Raw genomic sequence first — 24237 nt, 5'->3', positions numbered from 1 at the left:
AAAAATGGCACTTAGGGAACATAACTGAACGTGTATTCACTGCTCTTTGCATATGCTGAAATCTGGAGATTCAGTGGGGACAAGACTGTTTTTTAGAATTCATAGGGAGTGGTAGACTTAGGCCGGGTACAGCATTCCCAGGGAGCAGGCCTCTTAGGAATCTTTGGGAGACCTAATGAGGGCCTGGGAGAGGTAGTGATTTGCAGACAGTTTATGAAGTAGAGTCAAAAGGATCTGGGGCTTGTGATTGTGGGATCTGTGAGAAGAGGCATTTTAGGATGACTCATTTGTTTCTGACCTGAGTGGATGTATGGTGTGCCATTCATCAGCCATATGGGAAGAAGTGCCAGGTTTTTTGGGGGGATGATCGTGTGCTACGTTCAGTGTGTCTGTTGAATTTTGAGGTGTGCTGAGAGAAACGTTGAGCGGCATCCAGTGGCCAAGAATACTAGAAATGAAGTACTGTAAGACTGTTTTCACCATTTGACTGTGAGCTGTAAACCTTCACAACTCCACTGTTTGCCTAACACAGTATGGTCACTTTTAATTATTCTTTAGTGTCATAATCTATTTTATAGGAACGCAAACTGATGCAGTCCTTCTGAAAATCAGTTTGTGTTAACCTGAAAAATACTTACTCTTTTTTTTTTTTTTTTTTTTTTACTTTTTTTGAGTTTATTGATTTTTGAGACAGATAAGAGCATGAGCAGGGAAGGGGCAGAGAGAGAGAAGGAGAGAGAGAATCCCAAGCAGACTCCGAGCTGTCATCGCAGAGCCCGATATGGGGCTGCAACTCACAAAACTGTGAGATGATGACCTGAGCCGAAACCGAGTCAGATGCTTAACCGGCTGAATCACCCAGGGGCCCCTTACTTACTCTTTCTAACTTGGTAATTCTTCTTTTGGGAATTTGTAGCATTTTTTTTTTCCCTAAAATATAGACCAATTTAGAACAGAAAGTTTATCATATAGACAAGTGCAAGTACCTAGATGTCCAGTGTTTGGGAAATATGTAAATTTTGGTTGCATAGATGGGATAACGAACAGTCATTATATAGTCTTTTGTGCTGTAGTCATTAGAGAACTTTTTTTCTGATCTGGGAAAATTCCTTTGATAAAGATGAAGGATTACAAGTGCTTCTGAAAACTTGGTGTACATGTGAATCATTTGGATATCTCGTTAAAAGGCAGATTACATTTCGGTAGGTCTTCGGTGGGGCGTCGGATTCTTCATTTCTAGTTACCTCCAAGTGATCTGCTGTTCTGTGTATCACGTTTTGACTAGAAAAGCACTTAAGGGACTTTGTCTTAACGACAAGGAGAAATATGTCAAAAAGTTAGAAGTGATTGCCTCTAGAAGAGGAATTATTAGTAGCTTTTTTCCTGGAGGACTTTTACTTCTCTACATTTTTTTTTTTTTTTTGTATTTTCATTAGGTAAATTAGATATACCTATATTTGAGCTATGTTTCAGGCCCTGGGCTAAGTGATATGTGTGCATTATTTTGTTACATTTTCAGTAAAATCCATTGGGTTGGCAGAGGAGTATTACGGTAGCCACCTCATAGAATTTTATGGAGATTTTCCAGAATAATCCATGTTTAGTGACTTTTGATGTAGGGCCTGGCTTTTATTAAATCTCAATAAATGACAACTTCTGTCATCATCATCATCATCATCACTGTTATGTATTACCTTGTTTTGTGTATGAGACAATTGGGGCACAGAGGAAGGAAGTAGCTCTCCAAGGGTTGCACAGCAAATAGGTGGCATAACCTGAATTTCAATTCATATATGTGTTTTGACTCCAGAGCTCACTATTACACTGTCTCCAGGGGGAAAAAAGCAAACATGCATGCAGCCACTGCCAATTTCATCTATTCACGTTACCTCGCCATTCCCCCCTCGCCCCTAACTACCATAGCCACCACATTAAGCTTCTAAAAGCACAGTCAGGTTATTGCTTTAGTCAAGAGCTTCCTCAGAACGTCTTTAGTACTATTCAGAAATTAGTGATGTGGCATAAAAATGAGAATTATTTGGATGAATAGAAAGGTTCAGTCAATCAAATGAAAAAGTGCTTTTCATTTTTATTTAGTATGGAGTAAATGCCAAAGAGTGTTTAGAAGAAACATAAACATTGACTGACTTGTTTGGATGTATAAAATGTAAAGAACGATACAGTGAATACCCAGAAATCTAACACCTGGGTTAAAAAAAAAACAAAAAACATCCTTTCCCTTTCCCTTCAAAGAACATCGCTTTATTGAATTTTCACTTACTTGCTTTCCTTATAGTTTTTCTACTTGTATTCAGTCCCTGTAATGTATTGTTTATTTTTATAAAAGGTGGAATTGTACATTACGCATTTTTCTGCAACTTGCTTTTTTCGACAAATACTTACATTCGTGAGTTTTATCCATATTATTGTGTCTAGTTGTAGTTTATTAATTTAATTACCTTCCATTGTATGATTATACGGTACTTTCTTCATTCATTTTACTGGTGATGGACCTTTAGGTTGTTGTTTATAACAGTGCTATTAAGAAGATAGTTTCTTGGTGCCCATTTGCGAGAGTTTCTTGAGTATGTGTCTAGGACTATAATTGCTATGTCATAGGGAGTGTGTGTATTAAGATTTACTGGGAAATGCTAAATTATTTTCCAGAGTGGTTGTACCAATTTATGCACCTACCATCAATCAGTATATATATGTATACATATTTATATATTCCTATAGTCAGGCTTTTAGATTTTGCCCATCTGATTGATATAAAATGGCACTCATTGCAAATGTAATATTTGACTTTTTTAAATGATGGTTTGTTTGTTTTTTCAGATTTTATAAATAGATAATCCCCAAAGTGACCTTTAGAGTTATCTGGAAACTTCTGGATTGCAAATTATGAATAATATCATGTAAATTTCATTTTTTTTTTGTTTACTACTTTTGTAGTGCATAAGATCTTTTGTGATTTTTAAAAATTTAGCTTGGTTGGCTGTTAGTTAATTTCAAAACACATTTTGTGTATTCTAAAGTAATTTCAGAGCAGTATTCTGCTCTGATAGATTTAAAGCATTCAACTAGTTTGCTGAAAATTTTAAGCTTGGAAATTAAAATCATAAAAATAAACTCATTGTACGTTAATCCTCTTCATGTTTTCTTTTACCCCCCAAATGGTGCAGATGTTTACTTTGCTACTTATAAACTCTTTGTCTTTTGTTTGTCTAAAGAATTTGTAATAAGGTGAAAATATAAAATTTCTAAGTTGGTATCCTTTAAGAAACCAAAAGATTGTAAATAACAGGACAGTATCCAACATTATAAGGAATAATTGTACAGAAAGACAACCTTAAAATAAGATTGGCCCTGGTGAGAATTCTTTCGCCAATTTAAAAAACACCTTTTATGTTTTAGCACCAGTATGCATGAGCGAGTGAACCGAACAGAAAGACAATTTCGATCACTTCCAGATAACCAACAGAAACTACTTCCTCAGTTTCTTCTTCACTTGGACAAGATTCGGAAATGCATTGATCATAATCAAGAAATACTACTGACCATTGTGAATGATTGCATACATATGTTTGAAAATAAAGAATATGGAGAAGATGTATGTGAAAGTTTGTTCTATTTTTATTTTAGGGTTTAACCTCTGTCTTTTGAGGTCTTTATCTTTCTGGATTTCATTTTTATATTTTGCATGAGTCATTTGCTCTACTCAGAGAGTGTTTTCACTTACATGTTCAGGCATTTGATTAGGCTTAATAGGATAGTACGCCAGAAACTGGATTTGTTCACTGATTTTTTTCCCTAAAAATAGTAAGATAATTGTTGCCATATGGATGTACATTTTACATAGTATTCTGACTGTTCTAGCATGTAGAGTTAGTGACTTAAATTTTTGTAAACAACTTTAGTAGCCGTGTAAAATTAATTTCCCTTGCTAAACTCATTGTCAGTATCTTGTATCTATTGATATTTATCTTTTACTTTAAGAAATTATTTTCACTTCTAAATCTCAAGGGACTGGCAGTAATAGAAACTGAAGTCCTCTTTTTGTATCCACAGGATAGATACAGTTGGGCCACTCCAGTGTGAGCCTCTCCATGCTGCCCCATCAATGACCCGGAGGGACTTTCTTCCCTCTCTTAGAGAGAGATGTTCCGTCTCCATAGGAGCTCAGTTCTGGTCCTCTCCTGAGTAAAGACTGCTTAATTATATGGTGGTTTCATGATTAATGGACCTTAATCTATTGAGGGTAGAAGTGAGACCACCAAGCTCTTTTCATTTAGGATCTCAAGCTGCACTTGAATCCCGGTTGAGGTGAGAGGCTAGTGATTTATCCACTAAACCATCTATATGGCCCCCGAGTAGCATGTCTGTGTGACCATATCCAAAATTGATTACTTTGTCAGAAGCTAATTGATTTCTGTTTTTTAAACAGGGGAATGGAAAGATTATGCCAGCATCTACATTTGACATGGATAAATTAAAATCCACACTGAAACAGTTTGTGAGAGACTGGAGTGAAACCGGGAAAGCAGAAAGGGAAGCCTGCTACCAGCCAATCATTAAAGAAATTTTAAAAAATTTTCCAAAAGAGAGATGGTAAATAGTATCTTATTTTTAATCCATTTCTTTAAAGATAAGCACTAAGTTTTTCTGTAAGAAATGTCACAGTCTTGATTCATTTTTATAGTTGCTGTGTGCCTGTATTTTTTCATATATGGATATGTGGTCTTGTGTGTGTTTTTAGATGCTTTGTGTGAAGCTGTGTTAATATTTTGAATACTCTTTGCTGTAGCACTTAATCACTCTAGAAATTTGTAAGGTTAGATGTTCATTATCAGTGATGTTTTCCTTTTATAATTTGCTTATGGCAAAGCAAAAAGCTTCAGACTAATTTAATTTTCCTTATTACGACAAACTTGTAAGTAAATAGGGGATTTATAGCTTAGAGCAGAGATTCGTCACTTTTTTGTGCCATGAAAACCCTACGCAGGCCACTTTTCTGAATAACATTTCTGAATGGATCAGATAGAAGGCATAAGATTACCAAGAAACCAATTTTGAAGCACAGCTATAAAAATATTTAAAAAGCTAATTTGTGCTAGAACATGCTTTGTATCCTGTATTGCACTAAATCAGATCTAGCAGCAAGTATAATTATTGTACTTTAAAAATGCCAGTGTATGTGTTATTTTGAGAATCTCAACAGCTTCAAAATAACAGATAAGTTGCATACATTTTACACTTCTTACATATTCTCCCTAATCACCAGTTCTTAACATTTTACACTTACTTCATTATTTCTTCTTCCTACTTCCCTCCTTCCTTCCCCTGCTTTATAAGTATGTCTAAAACCACATATATACACAGCTACTATTTGAACCATTTGAGAGATCATTTTGTGTGTACATGATGTTTTGTTTTGGTTTTTTTACCTCTTAATACATCAGAATTAATTTCTGAAGAACAAGAATATACATAAATACAGTGCAGTTATCAGGTGGAGTAAAATTTAATACTGTCTTCTAATCTACAGTCTGTATTCAATTTTTATAAATTATCCTGAAAATATTCTTAATAACATTTCTTTCTAGTCTAGATCCAGCCCTGGATATTGTATTACATTTCATTATAATATTTTAGTTTTTAATCTGGAACAGTTCCTTGGCCTTTCTTTTTCTTTCATGACATTGACATTTGTGAAGAATACAAGGAAGTTATTTTATACACTGTTCCTCAGTTTGAGATTATCTGTTTCTTCATGATTGAATCTGGATTATATGTCCTTTTGAAAATAATACATAATTGATACATAATTGATGTGTTCTTTTTAGGATGTCACATTTGGAGTAGTGCAATGTCTGTTAGTCCATGAATAATAATTTTAATTTTGATTACCCATTCAGAATGTCATTCAGTTTCTCTACTGTTCAGTTACTGTTTCTCTTCTTACAACTGATAAGCAGTTTCTGGGGAGACACTTTGAGACCATGCAGTTAATTTCCTGCTCCTCCTCAAACTTTCTCTTCCTTAGAATTGTCAGCCAGTGAGGATTTTTGCATGAACTAATCTATCCTGTGATGGTTATGGAATGGTGATTTTCTTTTTTTTTAAGATTTTTTTTCTTAACATTTATTCATTTTTGAGAGACAGAGCATGAGTGGGGTAGGGACAGAGAGAGGGAGACACAGAATCTGAAGCAGGCTCCAGGCTCTGAGCTGTCAGCACAGAGCCTGACGTGGGGCTCGAACTCACTAACTGTGAGATCATGACCTAAGCTGAAGTTGGATGCTCAACCGACTGAGCCACCCACGTGCCCTGAAATGGTGATTTTCTAACTTTACAATCATCAGTATTCTATTATATCTGTAAACTATTACCTGAAAGGACTAATGGTTACTATTTTATTTAGTGAGTAATGATCCATTCCTGTTGGTTTGTTGTTGTTCAGATTTAGCCAGCAGGAGTGCCTTCAAGTTGGCCCCTTTGTCCTTTCAGCGTGGCCCAATTGTTTTTTAGCGCTTCCTTATTTCTCTGGCACAGTAAAATATTTTAGTCCCATTGTGTATCTTCCCGACTTTAGCCTTGGAATTGGATGTTTTTCCAAGGACCCAGTTCCTTTAATGTGGAATGGTGTATAGAAACCAAGATCGGGCCCTAGGCATTTTTGTTGTTACTAAGATGTCACTGCTTTTGAGCCTTTTAGTGGATAGAACACACACACACATATTAGAAATCATTAGTTCATACTAATCCCTTCAGTTCCAGTCTAACCCCAAAGGTTTCCTTCTTGGCCTCCCTGTTCCCTATATCTGTCTGCCTTTTTCCACAGTAAGAACCCTGGCTTCTGACAACATCAATACATTTACTCATTCACTCAGTCCTACAGTACTCACATAAGGCTTTCAGAATTGCTACCTCCATACCACTATGAAAAACAAACTACCCACATGAGTTTAGGATTTGCTAGCAATTATTTTTTCCCCTAAACTAAGGTTATTCACAAAAATATTCTTTACAGGTTACTCAGAGTCACTTCCTTTCAACCCCCTACCCTCAGTGTGGTTGTGTGTTTAATTTGAAATTCAGTACATCATGGTTTATTTCTGTTTGCTTTCAGTTCTTAGGGTTGTTCTGTCCTCCCCCCATTCTCCATCCTTGCTGGTATATATTTATTTTTTTGATTCATGAGCTGTCAGCTATCAACTTGTGATAATCAGAAAAAGTGTCATTCCCTTTCCTATTCCTTTGATAGCCCATCTCTTCAATCCTCATTCTCAGTCCCACACCCCATGTAGGTAATCAGTATCATTGATTTCTTGTTTGTCCTTGTTTTTATTTTTTGTTTCCTATGAATGTAAGCAGATACAGGTTTTCTTCTAAATTGCCTCCTTTTTTCAAACACAAAATGTAGCAGCCTGTATATTTTATGTTGCATTCTGCTTTTTTCACTTAACAGTTTATCTTAGAAATAGCCAATTGTTGGGGCTCCTGGCTGGCTCAGTCGGTAGAGCATTGACTCTTGATCTCAGGGTTGTGAGTTTGGGCCCCACGTTGGGTGTCGAGATTACATAGTGTTACAATTAATGACCATATGCATGTGTATTTTTGTACTGTTGGAAGTGTATCTTTAGTGTAAATTCTTAGACATGGGATTACTGAATCTGAAAGGTAAATGCATGTGGGACATAAGTGTATTGGTTACCTGTTGCTATAAAAGAAATTACCACAAGTTTAAATGCCTGTTGCTGTAAAAGAAATTACCACAAATTTAACTGCTTAAAACAGACACATTTATCATTTCACAGTTTCTGTGAGTCAGAAGTCTGGACATAGCTTAATTGAGTCCTTGGTGTAGGATCTTTAAAAGGTTGCGTCAGGATGTCTGGTGGGCTGTGTTCTCATCTGGTGGCTCGACTGTGGAAATACCTGCTTCCACACACACTCATGTTGTTGGCAGAATTCATTTCATTGGGGTTGCAGGACTGAGGGCCCTAGCTTCCTGTTGTCTGCCGTGGGAGTCTGCCTCAGCAGTTTTGTCTTGTGAGCTTTCCCCAACTGGTCACTTACTTCGCCAGGCCGGCAAGGAGTCTTTAGAAGCCTTCAGTGGAGTTTTTATGATGTGATGTTATCACACGGTGACTGTTGGTTCGAAGAAGCAAGTCATAAATCCCTGCACACACTAAAGGGAGCAGATTATAAAAAGGCGTGAACACCAGTAGGTGGGGCACTTTAGGCTGTGTGCCACAGTTATTGCCACATAATCCTATAAGGGCTGTACTGTTTTGCCTTCTTGTCAGCAATGTACAAAAGTGCCGGTTTACTCACAGCCTTGCCACACACTGTGTGTTCACAATCATTACCAAGCTTGTAAACTTTTGCCAATCTGATGGGTGGAGAATCGTATTTTGGCCTACTTCTTATTTGCATTTCTCTTGCTATGACAGAAATTGACTAGTCTCATATGTTTAAGGGCCATTTTATACCTTGTTTTGAGAAATACATTTGGTGTTTTTCCCCTCCTTTTAAAAAGTTGAGGTGAAATGCATGTAAAAAATGTGACAGTTTTAAAGTGAACACTTTGATGGTAGTTAGTAAATTAACAGTATTGTGTATCCATCATCTCTTACAGAGTTGGAAAACATTTCCACAACCCATAATAAATCCCATACCCATGAAGCGGTTATTCCCCATTCTCCTTACTCCACCCCTGACTTCTGTTTGTCAGAAGTTTGACGATGAGTTGCCTAGATGTGGTTTTCTTTGTATTTATCCAGTGTGGGCTTTGTTTTGCTTTGGGAGGCTTGGGTAGATATGTATCGCCAAATCAAAAATCAAAAATTGTTTGCTCTTATTTCTTTCCCTTCTGGGACTGAATCGTATGTTTATGAAACTGCTTGACATGGTCTGTAACGTGTCAGATGGCTCTTTTCCCACTAATTCTTTCTATATTTTAGTTTGGGTAGTTTCTATTGACCTTACTTGAATTTCACGAATTCTTTATTATGCCAGTCTGTTGATAAACCCATTGAAAGACTTCTTTAATTCTGATACAGAATTTTTAAAAAATTTCTAGTACTTCCATATACACATACCTTTCTCTGTGTGTTCTCTCTGTGCTGACATTTCCTGTTTGTACATGTGATCTACCTTTTCCACCTGATGTTTTAATGTATTTTTTATGTTTAGGTTTTAAAATTTTTTATTTTTTTTAATATTTATTTTTCACACACACACACACACACACACACACACACACACACACACACACACACAGAGTGTGAGCGGGGAGGGGCAGAGAGAGAGGGAGACATAGAATCCAAAGCAGGCTCCAGGCTCTGAGCTGTCAGCACAGAGCCCAATGCGGGGTTCAAACTCCTGAACCGCGAGATCGTGACCTGAGCTCAAGTTGGATGCTTAACCAACTGAGCCACCCAGGCGCTCCTATTATGTTTATTTTTAAATCCCTATCTGATAATTCCAACATATGTGCTGTTTGTGGGTCAGTTCTGATAATCGTTTCCTCTCATAGCGATGGGGTACATTTTCTTGCTGCTTTGCATGTCTCATAATTTTTTGATAGAATGCCAGACGGTGTATGTAAAAGAACAGTAGGAACTGAAGTAAATTGACAACCAGAAAAAAGGCATTCTCCTTATTCTGGCAAGCCATGAACTTGGGAGATTGACTGAATCTTTTAAATGTTTTTAATACTTGATGTTATTGCATGTATTAGCTGCTTCAATCACGTAAGAAAAAATGGTCTAAACCTTGCATCTAGAAATGTGGCAATGTAACCATTGTCAATTTCTAGATTGAAATAGTTTCTAAGTTTTCATCTGCATCTCACCTTTTACTTCATTCTCGTACATTGATTCGTGTACATTGATTTTACGATCTTTCCTGAATTAATTGATAGGAAGGTGTTTGCAATATTAAGCACTTGGACTCTCAAGGCATGAAAATATAGTTATTTCTTCAGCAGTAGATGACCTACTAGGTCCACAGGAAGCCATTTGTATATTGGAACTGTCCTCTGCCAAAGATAAGATTGAGGCTCTCTTATTTAGTCAGCCTTTTACGTGTAATGACAGCTAATCCACCTTGTTTGAATATCTACACGTCTGTGCCATGCAGATTGTAGCTCAGTACCATGAAAATCACCCACTGTATTTCTCCTTGTGGTCAGTAAATTTTTGGCCCGCTGTGTTCTTAACATCCAGTTGAGGGGATAATAGATTGATTATATACTTGTGATTCCTGTGTCACTTAAAGCTTTCATTCTTTTATTCCATTGTTGATGACAGTTATGACACTTCACTGATTTTCAGTTCTGTAAATATTTCTTCAATCAGATTTATAGTGTTCTGGGTCTGAAACCCACATATAGCTCAGTAAGTGAGTAACGTTGGAAGCACAGTTGAAATTATTATTCCAGCCATATTATCGCTCCTGGGAAAAAAAAAAAAAAAAAGACCAGGGCTTATTTCTACATGTCCAAACAGCCAATCTATAAGATTCAGAAGTAATATAGGTAATAATTCACTGATTGTGCCCTGCAGATATAATTTAGGAAGAAGTTTTCTAATGACATGTTTTTGTAGAAAGAAGTTTATCCATAGGCTTCAAAGCTAGGCAGATTCCGAATACTTCAACTACTAGAAATGCTTGACGTGTATGCTACTCACTCACATTTTTAGTGTCCGCAGACTTGTTAATACATTTTATATTCCAAGTTTTATCAATGAGGATACAGTGGGTGTCTAATTTTTTTATAGCACTGACTTTTCATGCTTTTATAGTCTTTATTATGTTTGGGTTGAAGATGATTTGTCATAGATGTCCTTTGACATACAAAATTTTATAATTTTGGTGAAGTCCAGTTTATCTGTTTTTTCCTTTTGGCACTAGTGCTTTTCATGTCATGTTTATGAAATCACTGCCAAATCCAGTGTCCTGAATACTTTCTTTTGGTTTTGTTTTGAAGTTTATTTATTTTGAGAGAGAGAGAGAGAACGAGCAGGGGTGGGGCAGAGAGAGAAGGGGAGATAGAATCCCAAGTAGGCTCCGTCCTGTCAGCACAGAGCCTGACGCAGTGCTCCGACTCAAGAACGGAGTCGAAACCAGGAGTCGGATGCTCAGCTGATTGAGCCACCCAGGGGCCCCTCCTCAATACTTTCTTCTAAGAGTTTTATAGTTTTAATTCTTAAGTTTAGGTCTTTGATCTGTTTTGAATTAATTTTGTATATGGTATAAGGTAAAGGTGTAACTTCATTTTTTTTTACATAGGGATATCCAGTTTTCCCAGCACCATTTCTTAAAAGACTAGCCTTTCTGCATCGAATTGTCTTGGTTCTGTTGTTGAAAATCAATTGACCATATGTGTGAGGTTTATTTCTGGGCTCTCTATTCTCTTCTGTTCTGTTGGTCTATACATTGGACCTTATGTCAATGCCATAGTATTTTAATCTGTGTAGCTTTGTAAATTTTGAAGTCAGGAAGCTTAAGTCCTTCAGTTTATTATTTTTCAAGGTAGTTTTGGCTTTTTGGGACCCCTTGCAATTCCATATGAATTTCAGAATCAGTGTTTCCATTCTTGTGAAAAAAAGGTGTTGGAATTTTCTTAGGGACTGTTAAACATGTAGATTGGTTTGGATAGTATTGATATCTTAACAGTGTTAAATCTTCCTATCCATGAAGACAGGATGTCTTTCTATTTATTTAGATCTTTAATTTCTTTAGCAGTGTTTTGTAGTTTTCAGTGTACAAGTCTTTTTTTCCCCCCCTTGGTTGGATTCCTTCCTTAAGTATTTAGTTCTTTTGGATGCTATTATTATAAATGGAATTAACTTTCTTAATTTTTTCTTTTGGATTGTTCATTGCTGATGTATAGAAACACAGCTGATTTTTATGTGTTGATTGTGTGACCCTGCAACTTTGCTTAACTTATTAGCTCTAGGAGCTTTCTTGTGGATTCTTTGCAATTTTCTAATATACAGGTTCGTGACATCTGCAAGTAGAGATGGATTTTTACCTCTTCCTTTCCCATTTGAATAGCTCCGGCCAGAACTTCTGGTACAGCATTGAATAGCAGTGATAAAAGGGAGCATCCTTATCATGTTCCGGGTCTTTCTTTCACTATTGAATTTGATGTTTTTAGCTGTAGGTTTTTCATAAATACCCCTTATCATTATGAGGAATTTTCTCTCTATTCCTAGTGTTCTGAGTGTTTTTATCAAGAAAAAGTGTTGCATTTTTCTGTGCCAAGTGAAAAAATCCTCCCTCTTTCCTTTGTTCTATTAATGTTATGTTACATTGACTGATTGTCTTATATTGAACCACTCTTGCATTCCTGACATAAATTTGCATTTGTTCATGGTGAACAATCCTTTTAATAGTTGTTGGGTTCAATTTACTAATATTTTGTTGAGGATTTTTGCATTTATAAAAAGGGTATTCTTGATCTGTTCTCTTTTTCTTTTGTGAAAACTCTTGTGAATTTTCTTTTCCTGTGATGTTGTTACCTGATTTTGGTATCAGGATAATGTTGGTGTCGTAGAATGAGTTAGGAAGTGTTCTTTACTTTTTTGGGAGTTTGAGAGGAAACGGTGTTCATTTGTCATTAAATATTTAATGGAATTCACCTCTAAAACCATCTGGTCCATGGCTTTTCTTTATTGGGAGACATCTTTATGTCTTTGACTAGGGAATATTGAGGTGACAATGTTGAAATATGCTTTTAATTTTTCTTTAAGATATGAAGTCTTCTTCCTCAATAACGTTTGTTTTGAAAACTCAGGGCTCAAGTTGGAATAAATAGCTAAAAATCACACAGTTGTTAAAGGCTATCTTTGTTTACTTTAATACATGCTACAGATTTTCTTATCCTACATTAGGATAACAGTCAGTTAAGCATCCAACTCTTGATTTCAGCTCAGGTCGTGATCTTGCAGTTCGTGAGTTTGAGCCCTGCATCAGGCTTCATGCTGATAGTACAGATCCTGCTTGGGATTCTCTCTCTCTCCCTCTGTCTCTCTGCCTCTCCCACATGCATTCTCTCTCTCTCTCTCTCTCTCTCTCTCTCTCTCTCTCTCTCAAAATAAGTAGACTTAAAAAAGAATTATGATATAATCTCTCATTTCCTTATTTTTCATAAACAAGTGTTTTCAATTTTATGGACTTTTATAAACATTGATATATTGTAGATCATATTGTAGGATGTTATACTCATAGTTTCTAGTTGGTGCTGTCAGTGTATATATTCAGTGCTCTGCTCTAAAAATAATAATAGCTGATAGCTTCTATAAACATAAAATCCAGGTATTTCTCAAAATTCAAATTATTTCTGTTTTTGAAAAGTAGGTTATGAAGTGAGACTCTTTATAATTGGAATGTACCAAATTTTGGGTATTTTTGGAAAGCTAAATGCCAAATGCTTATGTCAGCATCATTTCTAGCACTTTCGACATGACTTTGTTCATACTCATTTAGTCACGATCAATGAATCATGTATATTACCATGCTGTCCAGTCAGTATAACAATGTCAGCTATCAGGCGCCTGGGTGGCTCAGTTGGTTAAGCCTCCAGCTTCGGCTCAGGTCATGATCTCATGGTTTGTGGGTTCGAGCCCCGCGTCGTGCTCCGTGCCGACAGCTTAGAGCCTGGAGCCGGCTTCAGATTCTGTATCTCCTTCTCTCTCTACCCCTCCCTCGCTCATGCTCTGTCTCTCTCTCTCTCTCTGTCAAAAATAAATAAAACGGTAAAAAAAAAAAAAAAAGCTTTACGATAGGGCTTGCCATTGTTAAATTTCCTGGTGAACTAATACAGAACATTATTTTGCTGTTATCTATCTACTATTATTACTATTTCTACTGAAAGATAGAATGTGGACTGGTGAGAAAAGGATGGATTAACTCTTAATGATTGTAATCATTTATTTTAAAATAAAATAATAATTAAATGATTTTGATTTGGTAAAACATATCACAGTATTCAAAAATTTAAAAACTTAACAGGATTTAAAGTCTCTTTCCCATAACTGTTACCCAGCCACCCATTTCCCTTCCCTGAAAGTAAATAATATTATAAAAGTAGACTGGTGTATTTAAACTTTGAATGGAGTGTGCCAAAGTATCTGTTAGCCTTCTTTTTTTGGTGCCATTCTTGGACCTGGTGAGAACCTTTCATTATCTTTTCCTATGTCATTTGTTTTTCTTGTTTAATGTAGGTTGGTTTCCTTATAGTTGGTAAGATGAGCTGTCATAGAACCTTAAAAACATGAAGCTAATAAAACAGTAAAGTCAATATCTGTATTAAAGTCATAACTTTGCCATAAAAAAGTAAACCCCTCGTCCTTGGAAGGGACATTAATACAGCCCTTCAGAATCCAGGTTGATTCTTAGCTCAGTCCTGGTCAGTGTTGAGTCTCAGATAAATTTCCAGGCCCCTATTTATGCCACAGCAAGCACATGGGAATTTGATGTCTTCATATTTCAGGCTGGATTTGACTCGAATTTATGTCTGCTTGGGTTCTTTTTCTTTTTTTTTTTTTTACATTTCATTTCAGATATTCTACTTTTATTCAGTCTAAACAAAACTGGTATTGGTCAATAACAAATTTATCAAGGCAAAAAATTTAGTTTTAGATAACAAGTCTGGAGGGAAAAAAGCTCTTTTACTTCACTCTATACACTCACTATTGGTTTTACTCATGATTAAGTAATTATCACTCATGAAGAAAAACAATTTTACTGCCTCAAAGTAAAGACTAAAAGTACACTTCTTCCTCTTTTTCAATTAAAAAAAATTATTGTGGGACAGCAAAGTCAAATTTGCATTTTATAGAACATAAATTACCAACAAGGTCCTGACCTAGTAATCAAAAATTAAATCTCAAAATTTAAAACCAAGAAAGAGGCTAAATTACACACATATTTTGACCAAACAAATTCTGGAACATTTCCTAAATAAAAAGTAAGCACAATTATTACATTCCAGGTTTCAGAGAAGAGGCATTAAGGATTCATGCCATAAGTTTATTTACAAACATATTGAGTATGTTGAATTCAAGAGTTTGATCCATTTTTCAGAGAGACTGCACTTCTTAAAATGCTCCTTTTCACATCTGTTTAATGGATTAATTAAAACATCCTTATTTCTTTTTTTTTTTTCATTTTTTTTTTTTTAACGTTTATTTATTTTTGAGACAGAGACAGAGCTTGAACGGGGAAGGGTCAGAGAGAGAGGGAGACACAGAATCTGAAACAGGCTCTGGGCTCTGAGCTGTCAGCACGGAGCCCGACACGGGGCTCGAACTCACGGACTGCAAGATCATGACCTGAGCCGAAGTCGGATGCTTAACCGACTAAGCCACCCAGGCACCCCAGACGTCCTTATTTCTTAAGCAGTTGGTGTCTTACTATAAAAAAAAAAAAAAAAGGTGCAGCAAATCCAGGTCCAAAGTACGTAGTCATCATAACAAGTAACCACCACTTGTTTTCCACTGAAAATGGCAAATTCTTCCCTGGGCCCTCCTCATAGTGGCTCCTACGGACCACAGAGGTGGTGAATCTCCGATGCTTTGTCCCAACATAGCGCTGTTGGAAGTTCTGTGAAAAGCGCAGCACCCCCAGAGATAGAAACGACAGCACCAAACCAAGTCCTCTTTTCACCACCTTGTTCCCTGGTGTGTTGGGTTCTTTCTTTCTGAAATTTTAGTGGAGGCTTTTTCTAACTGAGCCATCTCTAAAAGAGAATATATTTAGATATGCATAGAATTAACTATGCCTGTGATCATTAAAATATTTTTTTCCTATGAAAACACACTTGTCATGAGTTGGTCCAGTTTGTCTCTGTTTAGAGTTTTTATTTTTATTTGTTTGCTTAGAGTTTTTAAATGCCTGAATTTACAAGCACAAGCAGCTTTGAAGCCACAGATTGACACATGTATTGGGGTCTCTGTTCATTAAGGAAATGCTGTTTAATTGTGCTGGATGCCAACCATTTCAGTAATTACTAGCTTCTAGTCTGTTTAGGGTTTAAATAGACTTGGACTCTGCTTTAGTGAGCAGTTGCTCATTGAAATTAGCAATGTAATTTTAAAGCTTTTTCTTAAATACGAACATAAGCACAGTAACATTTCAGTTGGTGGTCTGAACTGAATGGATGGAGAGTTTTAATTTTTCAGGTGACTATCTAATCATTTAATCATTTGAATTTAAGAATTTTATGCTATAAAGTTTATAGCTGCTAAGGAAAGAGAGTCTTGAGTCCTGAGATGAAAAAGCACAGCCATGTGAAACTGTATTCTCTTATGAATTCTGAAAACTGTCAGACTGTATATTTAGGTCCTAATTTCATTAGCCCATCCTAGTTTAGAAGAATTTGAAGTGGTATTTTGTTTGTGTGTGGGAGAAATCTATCATGTCTGCCGGTCACTCCGAAGAGATAACAGGTACACAATTGCCTAGTTGAATATATTTTTGTCTCATATAGTTGGGCATTAGGATGAGCTTTAAAGAAGCATTTTTTTCTACTTAGATTAAAATAAGGACTATATAATTTATGAAAGGATTCTTTTAGCTAAAAGAAACCATTTAAAACGGGAAAATAGAGGAAATGTAGACTGCCAAATAATTGAAGAGTAGAGCCTGAAAATTTAGATATACCCCTCATCCTGAAAGCCCTCGTAGGCCAAAGACAAATATTTCAGATGTCTTTCAAACAAGATCTCAAGCTCTTAAAATTCAGGATTTCAAGTGCTTACAAATCTAGAGTAATATCTCAGTGGGAAAACAATGTATACTAATAACCCAGTAGAAAAATAGTGTAAATAGACAGTACACAGAACACGAAATACAAGGAACTCCATCTCCTAAGAATATGCAAATGTGAAAAACACACTAAGATGCCATTTTTCACCTATTACAATGCAAAGTTTAAAAATTACATAACTTACTGAAGACCTGAAGAAACCTCTAGCTTGCTGATGGAAGAATAAATCAGTACAATCTTATGGAGGGCAACTTGGTAATATTTAACAAAATTTTAATGTTTATCTTTTGACTCTTGAAATTCAATTTTGGGGAAGCTTTCTACAGATATATTTATTCCTGAATGTGAAAGATCATCTGTGCCAAGGGTATTAATTTTAACATTATACTAACAAAAGATGGGAAAGAATGGAAATGTCCTTAGTAGATTTTGATACATTATGTTACAGTCATGTAGTAGAATACTTATTCAGTCATAAAACAGGTTAAGGAAGCTCTGTGTAGGAGTAGGAGAGAGGTTCCAGACGTGTAGTGTTGGGATGGCAAACTTCTTAAAGGGCCAGCTAGTAAATATTTTAGGCTTTTCTCTGTTGTTGGGGGACACAGCCACAGACCATATGTCTATGTGTATGACTGTGTTGCAATGAAGTCTTATTTACAGAAACAGGTGACTGGTCTGTGGGGCATAGAAGAACTTGGAATATAAACTATAACAGAGGTATGAAGTGCTGAGAGCACTGGGTAGTGAGTTCAAGCTTTGCCTGGGATATTTGGGAACGACTTCATAGATGAATGAGGTAGGTGATCATTTAAACTGAGTTTCTGTGGGTGTGTAGGAGCTCTGAAGATGAAGGTGAGGAGGAGGTGTTTTCTGGAATTGGTGAGGAGTTGTTTGATACATGGAGTTCTGTGTTGAGAGTGGAATGAAGAGGTAAACTGGGATCATATTTTTGAAGGGGCTAGACACTAATGGGGTTTCTAACCCATTTTCTACTTCGAATAAAAAATATTTGAATGCCTACCTCTGTTAGACCTTTAAATTTTGCCATATTTACTTCAGGGCTGTTTTTTGTTTTTTGTTTTTTGTTTTTTGTTTTTTTGCGTGGGTTTTTTGGCATATATTTTGTAAAAGAAACATTATAGACACAGTTGAAACCGTGCCCTGCAAACCATGCTGAGTATATATTCTTATCTCTTTCCAGAGATATAGCTAATATGAATTTGTTACTCTAGCCTTCCGACATTAACTACATGTTCATATACCTTTATAAACAATATATTTTATTGTTCTTTATATTGTAAAAGTTCAAAGAATGGTTTGTGGTGTCATTTCACAATTGGCTTTTGCTCAAAATTGTGTTTTTACTATTTCTGTGTGTGGATCAGCCCCGGTCAATAGAAATAAAATGCAAGCTGTATATGTTATTTTAGCTTCTGTAATAGCCACATAAAAAGTCACAGGTGAAATTAATAATATACTTTAATAGCCCAGTGTATCTGAAATATTATTTCAGCATATAATCAGTATGTGAGATTATTAATGAGGTATTTTACACTCCTTTTTTATACTAGATCTTTGAAATCTGGCATCTGTTTCACACTTGCAACACCTCTCAACTTGGACTAGCCACGTTTTAAGTGTTCAGTAGTCGCAAGTGGTTAGTGGCTTTTACTGTATTGAACAGAGAACTGCTACGGTTCAAGCAGGACGGAACACTCCCAAGTGCTTGAAAGTTGCGCGCGCTCCTGACCTCCAGGGGTCATGTTGACCCAAGAGAAAGTCTTTTGTGTTTTGGAACTTGCTAATCCTGCAGCCGCAGCACAGAAATCATTCTGTGTGCAATAAAGGAAACCTCTCAAGAAGAGCAATTACTGCTGCTGATGGATGGTTGGAGCACGGAGCGCGGGACAGGCACGATGCACGGCCTCTTTAGACACGCAGGGGCCCCTGCCCTGTCCTTACAGGAGTACGCTCTTCATTCTTGCTTGTCTGGGGTAAACTGCTGAAACTTTTCCTGCTCTTCTCAGGGGTGCCACATTGGTAGCAAACATACTGCTTCTCCATAGTCGGACCTTAGTAAGTAGGTAGACCTGTTAGCTTACATTTCTTTGCGAAGAATCTCCAGCAGCATCATTTGATTATTGAGCCCCATGTAATATGCCTCTATGCCTGGTTTTCTAAGTTTTAGTCAAGGTTAAAGTCACCTCACCCCAAAGTCTATATGTAGACTTCTAGTTCTCTTATTTATCGCAGAAATATCTTCATTGAAATGCTGTAGAGTTGACCTGGAGTCCTAGCGGAAACTGCCTTTTAGCATGTTTTAGTTTCATACACATTAAATTAGAGACACTTTCCATTATGCTGTTAGTATCCCTCATATAATAACCCAATGAAAAACAAATCTAGCTAAGGACAAAAATTTAGGGAAAAATTCTCACCATGTCATTCATTCATTGCTTGATTTTTGACTGTTTTTTCAATTCTGTGGCATTTATTTTAATGTGTCTTTTATATACCCACATAAATATATATTATATAATAGATAGATCTATCATGATCTCTGCTCTTAGTCTGGGGCCTTGATATAGTCTGCATTGCACGGCTTGATAGCTTTTTAGTAGTTTTATATGGCACTTTCTGCCACAAGGTGGGGGTAGAGAGTTCTATAGGCCTTTTTAGGTAAGGAGAATTTGGTTATAAAGTTTAGCTTTCCATAAGTTAACAAAATAATTGTCCGGCACCATTGTTAACACAACTGCCCCTTAGGTTAGCAGGATTTCTAATTTCTTCATGGTAATATTTTACTCAGCTCATCAGCCATTCAGAAATTATTAGTGATTATTTTTTATAACAGTTTACTCTATGAATTTACTTCCATATCATTTACTTTTTGTTGCATTACTTTGCCTTTTTTTTTTTTTTTTTTTTTTTAAATCTAAGGTGAGAACGGTCACTTGGGAAAAATGCATGTTTTGATTGGGCAAATAGGAACTGAGAAAAATAAAGAGGTAATTCTGGGAGAGTAACGGTTTTGGTGGATCTGATAGGGAGTGGAAATGAGAGAGGCAGGCCTGGGTGAGGTGTCACAGTGGCATGTCCTTTAAACAAAGGGTAGCAAAGAGTTCTATGGCTTGTAGTTTTACAAATTTTGATAATAAAAATATGTATATGCTTGTTAGATACTGGTGCAGGTAGGTCTACACCAAGCGAGAGGACGTTACCCATTCTCTTCATTAGAAATGTAATCAGGGGCGCCTGGGTCAGTCAGTTGAGCATCGAACTTTGGCTCAGGTCACGATCTCATGGTCTGTGAGTTCGAGCCCCGCGTCGGGCTCTGTGCTGACAACTTGGAGCCTGGAGCCTGCTTCGGATTCTGTGTCTCCCTCTCTCTCTGACCCTCCACCATTCGTGCTCTCTCTCTGTCTCAAAAATAAATAAACATTAAAAAAAGAAAAAAAGAAACGTAATCAGAGGCACCCGGCTGGCTCAGTCAGAAGAACGTCTGACTCTTGATCTTGGGGTTGTAAGTTCGAGCCCCACGTTGGATGTACAGATTACTTAAAAATTAAAAAAAAATTTAAAGTTTAATCTATAAAGTCAATTAAAAATTAAAGTGTTGGGGTGCCTGGGAGGGTCAGTTAGTTGAGTGTCTGATTCTTGATTTCAGTTCAGGTCACAATCCCAGGACCATGGGATTGAGCTGCATATCAGGCTCTGTGCTGAGCATGGAGCCTGCTTGGGTCAGTCTCTCTCTCTCTCTCTCTCTCTCTCTCTCTCTCTCTCTCTGTCTCTCCCTCCCTCTGCCCTTCTCTCCCACTTGCATTCTCTATCTCTCTAAAAACAAAACAAAAAAAGAAAAAATATTAAAGTGTTCACACATAGAGACATTGTGCATAACCTGAAATAAGAAAGCATTTTATTTTAGTGAAAACTGTTCTATGACCACTGGCATCAGTTTGCTCATATCAAATATTAAAGAATGTCTATATCAGAATAAGCCTACTTGTCAGAAATGATTTTTAACAAATCTTGGATGTGCCTTACTGTATATATAAAATTAAAGAGTGAAACTAAAGAGACTTTGTTAAGGTTGTTATGCAAATACATATGTAATATGTTTCAGACTGGATGACCGTGGACAAATTCCCACGTTACTATATTTATAGACTGAATTGTCAAAAGCCCCATGGTTCTGTTTGTTTCTTCTTCATTTCAGAATGGGAAATGCTGAGGTTACCATATGGGCCACTAGTGAAAAGACCTGTTGCTATTTGGTGGCGCACACCAAACTTAAAGACCATGTGGTATAAAGATTTAAAAAAGAGTTCTACATGGGAGTAGATTTGGAAATTGGATTTGTTTTTTTTTTTATAAAATTTTTTAATGTTCATTTATTTTTGAGAGAGACTGAGCATGAGCGGCGTAGGGGCAGAGAGAAGAGGGAGACACAGAATCCGAAGCGGGCTCCAGGCTCTGAGATGCTTAACCCCCTGAGCCACCCTGGCGCCCCTGGATTTGATTTATGAGCTAAATTTGGAGAATGCAGATAATAATGAAATTCCTTCTTAATTGACATGATGGCAGCTGATGTCTATAAGACGCCATTTTAGTTCCCCTAGAGTTCTATTTGACTGGAATTTCTGAGAAAGTCCCTTGCTTTGCTAAGGCTGTTAGCCATTTGAAAGTGGATGGTGGGTCTTACGGTGAAGAGAAGTTGTGACTGTAGTGTGATGCTAATCAGTGGAGAGCCAGTGGTTTGGTGTGACCTGCTTGCCACTATCTGTGCTCAGTTAGGAGGCGCTTCCTCACTTTGCCCATGAGGACACCCTCCCTCCAGGTTCTTGTGCCGGCAAAATCCGTAGACTCTTACAGATACACCTAACACGTTAAAATCTACATACATTTTATCTTAGTCACACAAACCATTGTATTTGCTACAGACTTTAGAAATAATGTATTGTTTTACTGTTCCATGATAAAATAATTTTGTTCAGTCTTTGTGTGTATCGGGATCCCTTCCCTGGGGATAATTTGTCTTCTTGAGGTAGTTGTTCAAGTGACAGCTACTTGGGAATATGAGTGTCTTTGTAAGTTAGATATAAGGTGACTCCTTTTTTTCCTGAAAAATATTTAGAGCATGAAACCTTCATCCGATATCTGCACATGTGATAATTCCTCATACTCTTATTTTCCATTTATGTTTAGAAGTACTTCTCAATTTTAAGAAGTCAGAGTCTCGAGTGAACTTACTGAATATCTAAGTTTTTAGTTAATGTGGATTTTGTCTTTTTTTCTTTTTTTTTTTTTTTTCTTTGAGGGGTTGGACATAATTGCCTTATTTCATTTCAGGGATCCTTCTAAAGTAAATATTCTGGTACCTGGTGCTGGACTAGGAAGACTGGCCTGGGAGATAGCTATGCTAGGTTATGCTTGTCAAGGAAATGAATGGAGTTTTTTTATGCTCTTTTCTTCCAACTTTGTACTCAACAGGTATTTAATTTACTTTTTGCTAGAAATAGTAATTTCTCAGAATCAGATTGACTTACCTATTTTTGAGCAATTCTGAATTTGAAGATAAATACATAGTGTTTGATTACATGTGTCATAATTGTTTCTTATATTAACATCAAGTTGCTTATACAAAATACCACTTTTCATCAGTTCCTAGTTAGCAGAATGTTGAAACAGGATGGATAAGTGACTTTTTAGAAAATGATGAGATATCCCACAAAACAAAAATGCTTCCTGTGCAGAATTGCAAGACTGTATGTATGATCCGGGAAGGAGTGTTTTCTCTCTGTTCCCTAAACTTCTCCACCCATTGGTTTCTTTAATGGAATCAGAGTTCGGTGTAGCAGTCGTAACTTCTTCCCTTAATCAGATTCTTATAAAGTGGCCAAGTATGCTCCTATGTCTGAGTTGGAAACATCTCTCAGAATTTCTGTGGCCTCTTTTAGAAAATAGTGGAAAAGGGTTCTTATTTTTAAAGCCAGAAGAGGTGCATTGGGAAAAAAGAACTAGCTGCCTTGTTTAAATTAAATACAATGTTTTCTTGGTGGCAGTATGAGTTAGGGAGGGGTGAGAAGGTTAAAAGGAGACAATTAGAATAGTTGAGTAGCAAACGAAACCCATACCACTTTTTTGAGAATATAGTGGACTGTGTTTTTACTTGAGTCTGAAGTTTGGAAACACATTTTTTAAAATGTGAGTGAACGACACATTTATATTTCTGAATTTACTTTAATTTTTTTCCTGTCTTTTAATTCATGATTGGTTGCTCATCTACATGTGTATGTGCATTTTCAGATAATTGGGGAGGGGTATAGTGGTAGCACTTTTAAGTATTAATGAGTTTTATAAGTAAACCTTCAATCAGATTATATTTTAGTGTTTAAAGTAGATTTTTTTTGGTGAAGTTTTTAGTTAACACTGAATTTTATGCTCCTATTTTGCAGATGTTCTGAAGTTAATAAATATAAGCTTTATCCTTGGATTCATCAGTTTAGCAATAACCGGAGGTCAGCGGATCAGATTCGACCCATCTTTTTCCCTGATGTTGATCCCCACAGTCTTCCTCCCGGTTCTAACTTCTCGATGACAGCAGGAGATTTTCAGGAGATTTATTCAGAATGCAGTAAGTCCAAAACAAGCATTTAAACAGTCTTGTCCTTTGTTCTAAATTTAATGAGCCAATTTTATACTAAGGCAAAGTTTTGGTCATTCATTCTGATAGTAGAATGTGAGGTATACTTCAGTGACAATTTAGGATATTCAAAGACATATGTAAGGTAATGATGGGAAATATAAAGAAGGGTAAGATTCCACAATTCAGAAATGTAGACTCTGTTGGGTCTATTAATATAAGATGACATGTAAATAAATTTCAGTGAGTAATGAGTACAGTAAAGCTAAAAGTAGATGAGTGTGGGAAAGAAGTTCTTTGTAGAGAGAAGGCTGTGACTTCAAGAATAGGGAGAGAGAGGTAGTACAAAGAGATGAATGAATAAGATCATCGGAGATGGTGACACAGCCTGACTGGAAGGAAAAGAGAGGTTGGTTTGGGAGCTTAATGGCAGATGTGGCTAGAAAAGTAGGTTGGTTCCAGATTGTGGAAGACCTTTATAATCAGGTTATGAAGTTTGGACTTCACCTGGGCAAACTGTTGAAGTTTGAGCCAGCATTAGAGAAAAGGAGACGGTAATGGAGAGAGGGGCAAGGGGAAGTGGATTGGCAGTAAAAGCAAGAGGAAAAGTAGAATGCTGAGAGGTCGGTAAGGTCATTAATTCAACAGGTACTTTTCTGAGCACCTGCTAAGTCCCAGGTGTGTGGTAGGCATTGGAAAGAGAGCAGTGAGCAAAGCACAGTCCCTGTACAGGGGTTTCTATTCTGATAGGGAGTGAGGGGCAGTGACATGAACATTGTGAGGAAGAATACTAAGGCAGGGTGACAAG

The 24237-nt window shown here is 36.7% G+C and overlaps 1 protein-coding gene across 2 annotated transcripts in view; it reads left to right on the top strand.

Moving 5' to 3' along the window:
* The window catches only part of CARNMT1 (carnosine N-methyltransferase 1), a 49888-nt gene that overhangs the window by 4701 nt on the left and 20950 nt on the right, over positions 1–24237 (top strand). The window contains exons 2-6 of one of the 2 annotated variants that reach the window (XM_047102237.1): positions 2839–2918; positions 3418–3613; positions 4448–4611; positions 22136–22276; positions 23242–23420. In XM_047102237.1, coding sequence (XP_046958193.1) covers positions 2905–2918; positions 3418–3613; positions 4448–4611; positions 22136–22276; positions 23242–23420 — 694 coding nt within the window. In that variant the 5' untranslated portion in view covers positions 2839–2904. The remainder of the gene's footprint in view (positions 1–2838; positions 2919–3417; positions 3614–4447; positions 4612–22135; positions 22277–23241; positions 23421–24237) is intronic. The other variant, XM_047102229.1, reaches the window with a different exon arrangement.

Source organism: Lynx rufus, unplaced genomic scaffold, assembly GCF_022079265.1.
Source record: "Lynx rufus isolate CCGP_SWC_20201006 ecotype Redwood Valley unplaced genomic scaffold, mLynRuf1.p SCAF_10, whole genome shotgun sequence".
NCBI lineage: Eukaryota > Metazoa > Chordata > Mammalia > Carnivora > Felidae > Lynx > Lynx rufus.
Note: the sequence above shows the minus strand (reverse complement) of the source record. Positions and strands in the feature narration are given on the sequence as shown.